Source organism: Triticum aestivum, chromosome 2B (genome assembly GCF_018294505.1).
Source record: "Triticum aestivum cultivar Chinese Spring chromosome 2B, IWGSC CS RefSeq v2.1, whole genome shotgun sequence".
Taxonomy (NCBI): Eukaryota; Viridiplantae; Streptophyta; class Magnoliopsida; order Poales; family Poaceae; genus Triticum; species Triticum aestivum.
In genome coordinates, this window is record NC_057798.1 from 785,969,914 (window position 1) to 785,985,251 (window position 15,338).

At 45.6% G+C, this 15,338-nt stretch overlaps 3 protein-coding genes across 3 annotated transcripts; 2 read left to right on the forward strand and 1 right to left on the reverse strand.

Annotated features, from left to right (window-relative positions):
* The first annotated feature begins 6 nt into the window (after positions 1–6).
* Positions 7–5,896, forward strand: LOC123047403 (uncharacterized). The gene is made up of 10 exons (XM_044470946.1): positions 7–108; positions 477–607; positions 889–976; positions 2,177–2,429; positions 2,548–2,790; positions 3,280–3,327; positions 4,400–4,497; positions 4,635–4,754; positions 5,099–5,188; positions 5,268–5,896. Exons 2-10 carry the CDS (start codon positions 495–497, stop codon positions 5,388–5,390), a joined length of 1,176 nt encoding a protein of 391 aa, XP_044326881.1. The 5' UTR covers positions 7–108; positions 477–494; the 3' UTR covers positions 5,391–5,896.
* A 581-nt stretch (positions 5,897–6,477) lies between these two features.
* On the forward strand, positions 6,478–7,873 carry LOC123042746 (LRR receptor-like serine/threonine-protein kinase SIK1). The gene has a single exon (XM_044465135.1). The coding sequence runs from the start codon at positions 6,494–6,496 to the stop codon at positions 7,835–7,837; it is 1,344 nt and encodes a 447-aa protein (XP_044321070.1). The 5' UTR covers positions 6,478–6,493; the 3' UTR covers positions 7,838–7,873.
* Positions 7,874–13,894: 6,021 nt separating this feature from the next.
* Positions 13,895–15,099, reverse strand: LOC123042747 (NDR1/HIN1-like protein 6). Its single transcript, XM_044465136.1, has one exon. The coding sequence runs from the start codon at positions 14,882–14,884 to the stop codon at positions 14,120–14,122; it is 765 nt and encodes a 254-aa protein (XP_044321071.1). The 5' UTR covers positions 14,885–15,099; the 3' UTR covers positions 13,895–14,119.
* Positions 15,100–15,338: the final 239 nt, after the last annotated feature.

Below are 15,338 nucleotides of genomic sequence, written 5' to 3' on the forward strand. Positions count from 1 at the left end.
CTCCGGCTCCCAGCACACCGTCCCTCGCGCGCCGCCGCCGCCGCCGTCCCCGTCCGTCCTCTTCGGGACGCCCCGCGCTCCTGCCCGCAGCCTTCGCCCACTTCCGAGGTACGCCGTTGCTCTTCTCCGGCGATTGGTTAAATCCCAACCGCACCTTCACAACCTCCGGCCTGGGCGGGCGCGCCGCCGCACGCCCGGTCCGGCACACCGTCTAGATCCGCCCCTAGTAGCATCCCGGCTCTCGGCCTCAAACGCGCATCACCTATGCATCGCGCTACGGCAGACGCTCTACTGTTTATTGCCAATCCCACATACCACTGACGCTGCACAGTAAAAATTTCCCCTTTACGATTGTTTCCGTGCGAGCCTTGTAGCTGTACTTCTGCGGTCTCTAGCATGATTGTATCTTAGATATCCCTGTTGATTTTTCTTGCTTCAAAATCCGCCTCTGTTAATTCGTTGCACATTTTTTGCAGCTGTCAAGGAAGAGAGCAATGGACGTCCACAGGGCAGAGCCTCCCCATACAGGAGCTGCCGCTGTTCTAGACCCCCGACGGGCCGAGGCCGCCAACAGGCACGTGAGGGCGCTGAATACCCAGTTTGCAAGGTCGGACACTTCTTCATCTGCTAGCTCGCCTCGCGTCATCTCAGTCACTTAACCTGAAATTTTGTGGCGTGCATTGTCCTATCATGCTTATTGTTTCAGCTCCAGTTAAAGTCCTTTCTGAATATCTGGTCCATAGTCATCCCATAAAGAATATTTAGGTACTAGTGTATTTCTAGAGATCCCTGAATACAAATTTTTAAAGTGCATTTTCGGCATTCATGCTGCGTATTCCCTCTGGTGCGATGTGAGAAAGCACTCATCTACCTGTTTGTTTTGAGCAGCTGGGTGCAATCGCAGTTGCAAAACCATCCGGCCGAACTTTGGGAGGATGGCATGAAAGATTACTTATCCCATGCTTCTGAAATAATGGTAAGCTTCACAAGCTTGTAAGGTGTTTTCTTTATTCAACAGTCCTTAACTAGAGATTTAATATTTTCCTGTGGCCATTGATAAAATGTATCGCTGTCACAATTTGCTTTGTTTTGTGCGTGGCGTGCATGTGTAGTGGATTTGTGGATGATGCAGAGTATAATTTACTTCCTGAGTTGCTAGGATTAGTTTAAAATAACTAGGAATTTTCGAACAAATAGATATCAACGGTGTTCACAAACAGACAACAATGTGAAGATGAATCATGTTATGAGTACGAATATCAAACTACCACATGCCCTTGTTTTCATTTAGAGTTCTGTAGGATTCTGTTCCGTTGCTTTGAGTTGGACTCTCCAACTTCCTATGTATAAGGAGAATGAGCGTGGTGACCTTGATACTGTGTTTATAGGGTTAGGATTTATGTATGTGAATCCTATAAACACAGTATAAACACAGTATCAAGGTCACCACAAACGTCTCTTAGTTGTTCTGTAGGCTGTATGTGAATCTCAAGTTATCAGTAAAGTTAGTCTCGTCCCTAAACCTTTCTCTTTCCTTGCTGCCTATTGTGCCCTCAACGGTGCCTACCCTTCAAGTGCTCGTCGGCCATCAAGCTCCTGCCTCTCACGGTTACACCCTTTGATCTAAAGGCTCTAACGATCTTGTATCAGAGCCAGGTTACAGCTTCTCGAGTGTGTAACTAATAAGTCAGTTGTCATCTTTTCAAGTGTGTTACTGATAAATATGATTAGCAGACCATCCAATTACTATCCTATGCAACCTTCCATGCAATAAAAAACTGTTTTTAAATTGTAATTGATGACACCCTCCTGTTCACAAAAAGGTGACGTTTTGGACATGTCTTGAGTCAAAACTCTGAAAACTTTGACCTTCTATATTGTTGTTAATATTTAGACTGGAAACTTGAAAATCATATGCATGGATATGTGTAAAGAACTATTTTTTCAGAATTTGAACTATTGATCAATGCTAGATTTGACGACTGTCAATATCCGAACGTCACTTTTTCGTTAACTGGATACTGTATTGTTTTGCCAGCACATACTACTTTTGAACTTGTCACCTATTGGGTACTGCTTAGATGGTATTTTGGCACTTCAGATGTTATGTGAGCAGTCAGTCAGATTTCTCTTAAAGTCATAATGTCTTGATCTCATGTTATTCTCTCCCCCTTAGGAAAATTTCAAGGATGTTGTCAATTGGCTTAGGCAGAATAAAGCAGGTACGACAGCTGTTTCATCCCCAAGTCCAGCCAATGAGGAGAAGACTACTACGCCGGCAACTGTCAATAGCAAGTTTATGGTACAGCCAGGATCAGATAATGGACAGAAGAGTCCAACTACAGGAGCCAGCTCCCTAGCTTTTCAGAACTCAAGCTCACCGAATATGTTCTCACTCCCTTCTCAGAAGAAAACATCACCTTTTGGCGGTATAACTATTCACCAGTTTATACCTTTATATGCCATATTGTATTTCACTTGTTGTATTTTTTTGCAGACTTGGTAGTTATATATTTATTATGTTGATTGTGTCATAATTATGCGCAGGCATATTTGATAACAAGGACGCGCCTGGCGACAGCAGCAAATCGACTTTCCAGTTTGGTGGAAATAACGGCTTTTCAACACCAACTAACACGCCTGGCGATAGCAGCAAATCGACTTTCCAGTTTGGTGGAAATAACGGCTTTTCAACACCAACTACCCCGTCCATTTTTTCTACCACTGGTTCCAGTTTTAACATGCCAGCCCCAACACTGTTTTCAATGAACCAGCAACCAATTTGCACTGGTATTTTACTTCTCTTTTGCTTGGCATTAGTGCGTCCTTTATGTTTGGTTGGTTCACGCGTATATTTGGAAGGGAATGATAAAACTTTTAATTGTAACGGCTTATTATCATTTTAGCACTAAGGTTGTATGTTCCTGCCCCAAGGAAACATTATATCCTATTTTGTATAATGGCAATTGACAAACAAATGCATATATCAGAGCTAATATTAAGTAATATTGTTTATCAAGTGCCCCAAAGTTAACCATATTTCTGTTTACATTTGACCCAAATATCAAATTCTCATTTCCTATGCAGTTCAGAAAAGAAAAACAAGTAATTGGCTTGATGAATTCCTTGGTTTTGCCTAACACACAGACACGTGAAACTCTGATGATGAAAAGGCAATTTGATCATTCTATTGATGGTGCTGTAGGAACTGAATTGATTTTGTATTACGAGCCCTCTAGGTCGATGGAATAATCAAATGTTCTTATTGTTGTTTTTCAGGATCAGGAAACATGAAAGCTGCTGAAGCTTCAGCTGATGCGGATGAAGGTGTGTATCTACCAATTTGTTAAGTTATGGGAAAATTCCAATTTGCCGCTCCACCCGTGTTATGACAATTCAGTGTACCTCCTCAGCTATACAACCGTCAGAGGAACACCCTCATTTAGTTATCTCTTAAACTTGCTGTAAAAGTCAACCCTCAATGGCGTCTTGTAGGTGGTTTTTGCCTGCTGGTCGCAGGCATCATCTAACATTTCCACAGTGGCAAAAAGCATCTCCCGCATCAGCTAATTGTATGACATCACTGGATCATCCCCAATCTCCCCCACCCACTGTCTTTCAAGGAATGCTCAAGATTTTAGTACGAGATGCAGTTTATCATGCAAGAATGTGATATTTTTTTTGTCTTGATTGACCTAATGGCCTGGTTATATTGCCCCATTGTCACATTCGACGAGATCATGACTTGAAGCAAAAATTGAGTCCATCCCAAAATTAAATTATAGTCTACTTCATATGTCTAAAGCTGCCAGTGAGCCGTTTTATGTTCCTACTGCATTGATCCTCTTACAAGGTTGACTTGTGAGGTGTTGAGACCTAAATGTTCGACATTGCAGCTGCTCGTCGTTTTTTTCCGCCTGGGTGGAGTATGAGCAGCGGATGAGGTAGTGTGGCACAATATGTCAAGCACTGCTATTTCATAGCACAGGCTAGAGGCAGGAGTGTGCTGTGGGGTAGCGGTTGAAGGTTTCAAAACTAAGTGTCCACCAGCCTGTGGGTTCCAGGCCCAGCCACTCAAGATGCTAACCTGACTATTTATGGCTAATTTAGATGCCATATTGACGTGTATTCCCTGGTAGGATTCCATGCCAGCAAAAATACAATGGTGGTTTATACTGAGGGGGTACCTATACTGTTTCTTAACAGATGATGGTGTAACATAAACTTTAGTAATAATTGACTTGAGCGCACGCACGGACAGGGGTGTGTGGGTGATTTTTCTTGTCTCTTTGATATCAGGAATCCTTTGTTGTTTTAATTAACCTAGGTTCTTTCATTGCCAACCCCTATCACTGGACTCCCTCTCAATACTTAATTCTACTCTTGTTTGAATGATCAGATGCTGAAGCCGAGCAACCAAGCAGCCCTTCTGTAAAGAAAGCAGAAGAGAAAGGAATAGTTGTTGTTCATGAAGCCAAATGCAAGGTGTATGTGAAGGTATCATTTCCGCTCTTCCCTGTTTAGCATTATACTTTTGTTCATAGATTTATAACTTGTGTTCCTCAGTGCTGCTATCCATGTGTTCTGCAAACTATGCTTAGCATGTGATTTCACAACTTTTTCCATTCATGTAGCATGATGATGCTACCAAGGGTTGGAAAGACATTGGTGTCGGTCAGCTCTCTATCAGATGTAAAGAGGGTGCAGAGAAAGCTTCGAAAGAGTCCACCCCAACAGTTGTTATCAGAAATGATGTATGTGCTCTCCCTTTTCTGCTGGCATATTGTAATCCAAGTTCATTTGTCTTCAGTTGCCTCTCAAACGTGAAATGCCTGCATCTTATATAGTTTTGCAAAGTATTCCACTCCTGTAACTGTTATACTATTGGTGTGGTTGCTCAACTTCTCTGTTCCTGAAAAGTAGATCAGATTCTTTTGTCGTTTCATACAGCATTTAGTGCGGTAGACAATTTTTTTTAAAAATATTTGTAACATTTTGGCTGCAGGTTGTTTGAAATCGCCCTTCCCCCTTTAGTTATACTACTGTAAGGTTATTTCTGGTTGCGAACAAGATATTAATGACTGACTGCTGGTCGCAGGTTGGCAAAATTCTTCTGAATGCTATGATCTACAAGGGGATAAAGATGAGTGTTCAAAAGAACACAGTTGCCTCAATATTTCACACTTCAGTAAGTACCACCCCCTCCGATGTGTGCACCGCATATGTCACCCAGTACGACGGCTCTGATCCGTGCTGTATTTTCACAGGATGCGCAGTCTGAATCAGATGGTGGCAATGTTGTAGCTCGAACATACTTACTCCGACTGAAAAACGAAGAGGCGGCTACAAACTTGTCAGCGGTGATCAAAGAGAACGCACCGCTGGACTGATCCTGTATGGCCTGCATTAGTTATCTTCTTGAAGGTTTGCTTTTGGCAATATTGGTAATGTTTAGAGGGGCTCGATAACTTGCTGCGACGGGCCAAGGGATGCCTTGCCGAGTTTTTGTCACCGAGTTACACACCTAAGAAGCACGCCTGGATGAATTTTTGATGTCTAGTATGTTTAGCTGGTCGTGTTGTATCACCTGTTCTTTATTTGTTGATGACAGTGTGTTGTAGCACCTGTTGGCTCCAGTAAGGTTACGCCTTGTTAATGCTAACGAGGCAACGTATCGTGTCGGTGGCCCGAACTACACAGTTGAAAACCATTTCTAGGCCATCCTGTGATGTTCAGCCATGGAATTGCCTGTTGCTTGAACCTTGCAATCTGGATTTAAGCGGTGAATTATCTCGCTATTGCGGAACAAGAGAGCAATTTCATTGCTTGGGTTTGCGGAAATGTTTTTCATTAGCAGTACCTAGGTGAGGTGGCTGCAATGTATTCTTCTGAGATATATTTACCTTTGTTCCAAATATTTTTGAAGTCTTAGGTTTGCCCCAGGTCAAAATTCTCAAGTCTGACCATGTACATAAAATTATTTAATATTTGCACCATGAAATATATACAATGCGAAAGTACATTGCACAATGAATCTGATAAAACTAATTTGGTGTTGTAGATGTTTGGTATATTTTTCAATAGATCTGGTCAAACTTAAGATATTTCACTTATAACAAACAGAGAGCTTCAAATACTTTGAAACGGCCGAGGGTTTTTCCAGGGATCTTCCCAGATATTTTGCACAGCACGATATTCTCATTCTTCTTTCAGAACTTGCAGATTCACATTCCTTGTAGTGCAAATTAGCTACAGTTACTATAGGAGTCTCACGCATGTGAGCCGTCGCGCTCCCAAAGGCGCCAATTCAAACGTTCCGTTCATGCACCGGAGTGGCTTGTGCCAGGCTCCATGCAGAGGCCCAACGCATGAACAAAGTAAATGCCGACGAGGCTGAGGCTCCCACGCATTGCACCACCAGCTCCAGCTACAAATACTACATTGTGCACGCATCACGTCGATCACCGGTACAACTTGTACTCAACCAAGGACAATGCTCCGTGCTCTGCTTCTCCTGCTCGCCACCGCCGCCCTGCTGTCCGGCGATGCGGCCGCCGGCACGGGCAGCGGCGACAAGCCGACCCCGCCATGCTCGCCCCCCGACCGTGCCGCGTTGCTCGGCTTCAAGGCCGGCATCACCGCCGACACGACGGGCATCCTCGCCACGTGGGCCGGCGACGACTGCTGCGGCGGCGGGTGGGAGGGCGTGGCCTGCGACGCCGCCACGGGGAGGGTCGTGTCGCTGCGCCTGGAGTCGCAGCGGGGTCGCCACATGGCGGGCGCCATCTCCCCTTCCCTCGGCGGCCTCGAGTTCCTCGAGTCCCTGGTGATCCGCGACATGGGGCGACTCGTCGGCGCCGTCCCGGACGCCCTCTCGCGGCTCACGCGGCTCACGCGCCTCCAGCAGCTCTACCTCGAGGGCAACGCGCTGGCCGGCGGGGTACCCGGGAAGGCGCTGTCCAAGATGACCTCCCTCCGGTACCTCTCGCTCGCCGGCAACCGGCTGGAGGGCCCGCTGCCGCCGGAGCTCGGGCGCGTTCGCGGTCTCGAGCAGATCAACCTCGCCGGGAACCGCCTCACCGGCGGGATCCCGTCGAGCTACGGGAACCTGTCCAGCCTGGCGTACCTCGACCTGAGCGGCAACCTTCTGTCAGGCGTCGTCCCGGAATTTGTAGGGCAGCGGTTCAAGAGCCTGGCGCTGCTGGACTTGAGCAACAACAGCTTCTCCGGCGAGCTGCCGGCGTCGTTATACACCTTGCGTGACCTTGCCGACCTGTCGCTGAGCCACAACAAGATCGCCGGCAGGATTCCACCGCAGATCGGCAGCCTCCGGTCTCTGAACTCTCTCGCCCTCGATGACAACCTGCTCGCAGGCCCCATTCCGAAGTCACTGTTCGGCCTGCCGAAGCTGTGGCGCCTCGACCTGTCCAAGAACAAGCTCAACGGCGCTCTGCCCGACTTCGCGGGCGGCGGGAGCCTCAAGTGGCTCGACGTGTCGAGGAACGCCATCGGCGGCCAGATACCGAGCTCGATCTCGAAGCTGCATGGCCTGGAGAGGCTGGACATCTCCCGGAACAGAGTCGGGGGCGTCATCCCGGCAACCATGGCGGCCATGGCGAGCTTGGAGTGGCTGGACCTCTCCAGCAACGCCATCGTCGGGAGGATACCGGATAACTTCACGAGGATGGCGGGCGTCCGGCACGCGAGCTTCAGAGGGAACAAGCTGTGCGGGCGGATACCGCAGGCCGCGCCGTTCAACCGGTTCCCCGCGGCGGCGTACGCGCACAACCTGTGCCTGTGCGGCAAGCCGCTGCCGCCGTGCAGGAAGATTAGCTAGCTAGTGTCATGCAGTGCTTCGTGTGTCAAAATTGCACCGCACACTCATAATTCAATAAGAGAATGAAAAAATGTGGTGCAATACTTATCATACATAGTTGGTTAACAATTTTTTTGGATTTATAATTATCACCATTGTTGGTTTTGTGATAGCTAACCGGACTTGCCATCCGGTTTTATAGTTGCTCAACCTTACAAGTCCTTTTCCAGTGTAAAATGGCTCTTGGGCACAAGAACGAGTGTTAAATGTCAATTTTACCCTTTATGTATTTGAAATATTTTCTGCTTTTCCTCCCAGATACAACGGATGCCAGAGTTGTAGATTATATACAACCATTATTAACAATAACATGTGAATGTAGTAGTATAACAGAATCTCCACGGTCATTGAAATTGACACCAAATTCAACAGCCCTTCAATGAAAATGTTGTTCCATGACATGAAGTAGAAAATGGCGAACCTTCAACGGAAACGCATAAGAAAATAGAATGCCCAAATGAGGTCTGAATTTTAGTTTCAATTTACGTCTAGGAAACTGCCAAAGGCAATTTAGGCCCTTGTGCTAATTAAGCCTTAGTTCCTATGAACCATCGTGAAACTTTGCTCTGTTTCTCGTAGATTCCTGAATTTTATTGTGCTCTCGATGTGGATACACAAGGATGAGTTCATCGTTGTCCGGGTCCCTCTGGCACACCTTCTCCACTACCGTGCTCCCTAACCACATCAAGACAAACATGCCACTTTCCACCTCCAAAAAGACGAACTCTGCATTGTCCCCGACCCCGACCACCGAAAAACCCGCGACTGTCTACTGCGCAAGATGGCCACATGTCTCGCCTCTTCCGACGTTGTCCCGGTCCAAGGCTAGCGGCACCAGACCTGCAACTGAAACCTAGCCACCACATGGAAAAATTAAAAGTGATCGCCATCACTAGAGTATTCATTGTGGTCGTCGTCATGCTCAAATGCTCGCGACAGGACCAGGATGCCGAAGTACTGGTACCTGACATCGTCCGAGAGCTGTTGAACAAAGAAGCTCACCATGGCCAAGTCTAACCCGAGGATGTATCCAGCCATGGTCACCGTGTAGATCCTGCCGCGGAGGAGCACAATTATTTTGGGGATTATGTCTGACGGATCTAGGAGGCTTTGCGTTGGCGATATGGACTATCCGTGCTGCCAGATCCGGGAAGATCTAGAGATTAATTTGAAGGAATTGGGGTTGGAATCGAGATGTATCCAACCCGAAGAGGCTTGTGTTTCTCTATACAAGTAATTAAGTATAATAGTTCAGTCATTAGCTGGAAGATAGGATACGCTACAGTCCTCTAGGATGGTTGTTATATAGCCTTGACATGTTAAGAAGTAAAACAGTAGAGTAAGTGCAATGTATCCATCAGGTGAGCCATGTGAGCCATTGGATGGCAATCCCGCCTGGACTGTGGGTCACTGGATACTGAATGAAACGGTATATGCCTATGACAAGTGATGCCTGACATTGCTCCCCCGTAAATTGCGACAACTCCTCATGGCGATGATGCTTGGGGTACTCCATTGCTCACTACAGGAAAAACTGTGGGAAAGTGTACTTGATATAGTCGGTGTCCTCCTAGGTTGACTCTTCTAGCAACAAAATTGTTCACTGAACTAACCACTGTACCACCAGAGTGTTGTTGCGAGGTATCTGATGAACCTGCAAAGCAGCAGCTGGTGAAATATTCAGTGTTCCGCCCTCGTTTACCACTGGTAAGTAAGGACTTGAAATGGCTTTCGGTCCATGGTGCTATTTTAGCTGGCTGGCTTGGAAACACATGGTGTATGCGGACGTGTTTAGGGAATTGTAGTTTGTATGCTATATTATCCACTCACTAAATGATTATGAATGTCTTGTAGTACTTATGTTGGACCTTCACTGTGAACAAAAGCCAAAAGCAGTCAGGAAATAGGGAGCCATATTTAATTAAATGAGATCTCCCACTTTGAATTGACGCCCACTCCTAATAAGATTTACACATCTTTTCATGAGATATTGAACCACTTGGAGGTTTTGTTTCACTTTGTTAGTCATGTTTTGTCTAGCTTCTAGGAATTCCACAACATCAAGTCCAAACATGATCATCGAAGGAGGGCCATAGAGCTTGATGATGTTGTTTATGAAGCCTTTTGCAATTTATTCATCTGTGTAGTCGTGTGTCATGGGAAGGAAATGAGCATACTTTGTGAATCTATCCACCACTACAATCATTACTTTTTTCCATTCGGAATTTGGCAAACAATTTTGTATATGGTGTATTACAATTTATAAATGAATATTCCTCATACATTTATAATAAACATGTTTACTTTGTTTTCTTACCTAAAAATGCACTAAACAAATACTCATAATGTCTCCAAATTTAATATATCATCGACAGAAACACATATAAGAAGCCTAAACAATATAAACACAACTTCAAATAGGTGGCCATAAGGACTCTAACATACCTCTTAAGGGATTGTACCTCTACTCTAGTAGTTAAGTGAGCAAGGCTCGTTTTCTGTACTAAATATTTAAAATACTGATGCCTGTTTTCATAGTGTCCTATAAAAATAAATGTGCTAAATTTAATCAAAATATGTTCGTAGAAATTGTGTTAGTCTTCGTAAATTTTTTAGTGTCTCTTAACAGAACAATTTCTTCATAAATATAATGTTTTCTATAGATTGAAGAACATTACAAAGCATAAGAAAAGGTATAACATTACAGGTTGTTTAAGTGTTATGTCTTTAGCATCTTTATTTATTGTAAATGACAGTTCTAGAGCACACAAGTCTAATAAATATCTTGACACAATTTTTTCGGTATGATTATTTAGCTAACTTTAACTTAAATAAATCATTTGCAGTGTATGATTCTCTTTTCGTTGCTCAATCAACGTGGCTGAATCTCCTCCATATTCCCTTAATTAGTTGTTGCCTTGTTGGTGTTTTAATTTCTTTGCTCTTTATTGGTCAAGTCTAGCAATTATGTTCTCAAGGCTTGATTAATGAACTAGAAATGTGTACATGCTTCTCCTGGAATGAAAGGATACACTACGAAGGGATTTAGAGCACAGTATAGGAATTTAGCACTAGAGCATCACTATTTGGTGAACGAGCTTGGGTATTTTACGCCCTTAAACAAATTAGCCTCACTGACACCTCACTAGAGGAGAGCCATTGAGCTACCATAATTTGCCCATGTTGGCATACGACTTTCTGAGCACCAACCTCTTCTCTGGCGTAGCCCTAGAAATCATGGAGCCTGTCCTACTGAACAATGAGTCAATGCCAGCTTCTCCGGCGAGATGTTTGCTTCTGTCACTGCCTTTCCTAACCTTACCGATCTATATTTGAGCCATAACAAGATTAGAGATGGAATTCCACCGCATATCGCAATCACGTTGTCTTTTCATTAACAATGTGTCGGCGAATGTATTCTGGAATCCTGCTGCCAATGTGCTTCTTCTTTGACATGTTGAAGTGCTCGTAGGCTCCATTTCGAGGTCATTGCTCGGCTTGCAAAAGTCTTGGGCGCGCCTGTGGCATATTAACTATTAAAGAGCAAGCTCACCTCTGAGCTGCCTAAATTAATTAGCTAGAGTTTGAAGTCGGTCATCATTTTAAAGAACCCAAGGTGTGCCATGCTAATACATCTCAGTCATATCTATAACTTTTGATTGTTTCACGCCAATATTCTATAACTTTCATATAATTTTGGCAATTTTTATACTATTTTTTGGGACTAACATATTGATCCAGAGCCCAGTGCCAGTTCCTGTTTGTTGCATGTTTTTTGTTTCGCAGAATATCCATACCAAACGAAGTCCAAACGCGATAAAAATTGACGGAGATTTTTTTGGAGTATATTGATACCGTTTTTGCTCACTTTTATTACTTGTTACCTTGCCATTTTTATAATTTTAGATTACAAAAACCTATATCTACCATCCATATTGCACTTGTATCACCATCTCTTCGCCAACCTAGTGCACCTATGCAATTTACCATTGTATTGGGTGTGTTGGGGACACAAGAGACTCTTTGTTATTTGGTTGCAGGGTTGTTTGAGAGAGACCATCTTCATCCTACACCTCCCACGGATTGATAAATCTTAGGTCATCCACTTGAGGGAAATTTGCTACTGTCCTACAAACCTCTGTACTTGGAGGCCCAACAACGTCTACAAGAAGAAGGTTGAGTAGTAGACATCAGCTATGTTTAACTAAATTATGAATTTACAATGAAAGTGTGTCAAAGTATGAATTACTACCATTTATTTATTATTTGCTGATGAAGTGTGGCCGTTCTTTTTTGTGAGCTTGACCCGACTAGCAACACATGTGCGTTTTGATTTTTGAAATGATGACAACTTAAGTTTTAATATAATTTTATGTATTTTTGAAATGCCACATTTCAAACTCTAGGAGGCTAGGATAGTGCATCAGTTCATATCTAACATATCTAACCGAAACCTAGATATTTAGCCCCTTAAACCTTAACTCCTCAAATTTGCGGAGTTGTAGAAAAGCTGTTTATAACCAAACTCCTAAAGAATTTTCTTTGCCAATCCTTCTATGTTTTGGCTGACATACTCCATTTCAAGCATATATTTGCACACATATCAAATTCAAATTTGAACCAAGGTTCACACAATTCATGAACATAAAAAAGATCAAATTTACAGATATAATTATTCTAATTCAAACACGTGAAAGGGTCCAAATGATTGTCAAAGCTTGGCATAAGCCGGATTAGGTGCAAACTAATCCTTGACAAGCTTCCCATGGCCTTATGCTTTATCCCGATTAATGTACAAGCGGCTGAACCGTGATCCTAATCTCAGATGTCGAAAGTCCTCCTGAACGATCACTGCAATGCCATCTCAAAATCACCATCATCTTCTTCTTCCTCCTCTAAAGAAGAGCCAATGAAGAATATCTCCGTTGACATCTCCATCTAGTTATTACAATATTTTATGTTGAATTTGATTGCAAAAAACAGTAAAACAACATCAATGAAAAATAAAGAAAAATAATCACCTAGCTAATTCGTCAAACACGATGAGAGCGGAATTGCGGCAACGCCTAGGCTGTGGGTGGACAGCGTGACTTAGGGGATGGTCTTCAGGCTTTGATAAGTAAGAATATCCTCAAAGTCATGCTTGCTCGTTGCAAACCAAGCCCGTCGTGGCCGAACTTCGGCTTTCGAATGATCACCGGAATGTTCGAGATTCCGGCGGCGTTGAGCTTTTTTGCAGGTGCTCTACGACATTATGGTCATCTGCCGTTTCCATTTTCGACGGAATGAAGTCGACAGTGGCCATATTCGTCCACAAGCTCCAGGCATCATGGGAAGGAGGGAGATATGCGGCGATTCCAGTAGTGGTGTCAGCCGACGAGCGAATCTACCATGGGCCGAGAGATCGGCATGGCTGCGGGTCCGGTGCGTCAGCCGGCGTGCACAGTAGTCGTTGAGGAAAATGAAATCGGCGGAGGCGGCGCCAGGGGTGGAGGTCGTCGAGTGAGAGGTAGCAGGAACCTGAAGCTGAAGGGATCTTTTTGCAAAGAACTTGTTTGGGGGCCTCAAAATTAAGAGCCGGCAGAGGCTTCTTCTAAAAAAATTGGAGCAGTTGAAGGAATTTGGATAGGTGCGGCTTAACTCATAAGGCTGGTTATAGTGGGAATAACATAGTAAGTAACATAACATATCCCGAGACAAGTTTGCTTATGTGGCAGCTAATTAATAAAAAGAGAGGTGTTTGGAGTAACTTATTATGTTACCATCACATAGCGTTTGCCAAAAAAAGTTGAGTCTACAAGCTAATAAATGCAACCATATATGTTCCTTTGCACTATAAAGATGGTAAACTTAGACTACCAGTGTCATGTGCTCTCCATTATGACCAGTATAAAAGAACTTTGGAACTGATTCTCGACCCCCGCCTACTCATGACGCCCCGCCTGTGAAAACCACGCATATGGACTGCGTTCATGAGCCAATATCTTCTCTTTATTATCTTCTCCAAAGAAACTCATCGCAAACGAATACACCTCGGATCTTATTTACTTCACTAAAAATAATGAATATGCGAGCCAAAAATAAATAATAAATTTACAGCACTACCCATCTCTACCATCTGCCGATCGATCTCAATCAACATAGATCGACAGGAATGGGGACGAGACCTCGGTAATTATCCTACCTACATGACACACGTATATATGCACAATCCGTGCACAGCTCAAACGGTTTGAGAACGATCTACCTAGTAGGCTTGAGCTTGAAGGTGCAGGTGTTGGAGCGGATGCGGAGCCGCGTGCCGGCCTCGAGGCTGTCCACCACCAGGCTACACCGCGCCTTCCCGGTCATCGTCCACAGCTTGAGGGCGCCAAACTTGATGCGGATGGGCACGCGCGCGGTGACCGTGAGCGGCACGAACCCGGCCTGCCGCTGCTGGGCCAGCTGCGCGGCCACGGCGCTGTCGAGCCTCGTCTCCCCCTGGAGCGTGATGAGCGGCCGCACCGTGCTGCGGTGGCCCTGGTAGAGCGCCGGGAACGCGCCGCGGCACAGCTCGGTGCCGTTGAAGGAGGCGGCGACCCAGCCGCCGTCGTAGTACACCCCGATGCGCCGGTTCGGGTTGTCCGTTATCACCTGCACCTCGAACGCGTCGGACACCGTCATGGAGGTGGTGTTCACGTCGAACCGGGTGGCCGTGAGCCGCTCCACGCGGAACGTGGGGATCTTGGGGCGGAACACGGCGTAGAGGATCCCCGCCGTGGCGCCCAGCGCGACGACGAGCACGATCAGCACCAGCAGCGTGCAGCACACGCACCGGCAGCACCTGCTGTGCCTCTTCCGCCGAGGTGCCTTCAGAGGCGCCGGCGCGCCCGGCGCAGGGGCGGTGATCGGCAGCCGGTCGCCGTAGCCGCCGCTGGGTGGCGGTGGCAGCTTGTCCTTGTTTTGCTCCGGCACCGGGGGCGGCGCGCCGTCGACGATCACCGGGTGGACCCGGTGGTAGCTTGCCATGCTCTCTTCACCTGACTGGAGTAGTTGTTTTCTTGCTTCTTACAGCAGGTAGAAGTAGTGCTCGCAGGATGAACTGGTTTCAAGAAAGAAAATGTTCGAAGCCACCGATGTAGTGGGAGTTGAGATGTGATCGGGTCCAAGTTTATACGTGATGGCTGGTGTCAAGTTGGTGTGTGTGGTTGGTGCTGCTTGGGTTTCTTTCTAGATGTCGAGCTTTCTTCCGGTCTCGAACCTTGACTTGGCTGCTATGGCGCGCGTGATTGACTTGGGCCTTCTTACTACCATTTTCTTCCTTTGAAACAGTGGCTGTCTCACATGTGTCTCTGTTCTCATGGGCACTCGTGTCTCTTTCCAGAAATTTTGTGTGAACTTTTCTGGCTCCCTCCATGTGCAGGCAGATGTAGGAGTACTACTAGCTAGTCGTACGCGACTACGCGTTATGTGTGTCCATCGA

Coding starts and splice junctions, on each gene's coding strand:
- LOC123042747 (XM_044465136.1), bottom strand. CDS start 14,884: ATGGCAAGCTACCACCGGGTCCACCCGGTGATCGTCGACGGCGCGCCG.
- LOC123042746 (XM_044465135.1), top strand. CDS start 6,494: ATGCTCCGTGCTCTGCTTCTCCTGCTCGCCACCGCCGCCCTGCTGTCC.
- LOC123047403 (XM_044470946.1), top strand. CDS start 495: ATGGACGTCCACAGGGCAGAGCCTCCCCATACAGGAGCTGCCGCTGTT. Junction 977..2,176: donor CCCATGCTTCTGAAATAATG/GTAAGCTTCACA, acceptor TCTCCCCCTTAG/GAAAATTTCAAGGATGTTGT. Junction 2,791..3,279: donor CCAGCAACCAATTTGCACTG/GTATTTTACTTC, acceptor GTTGTTTTTCAG/GATCAGGAAACATGAAAGCT.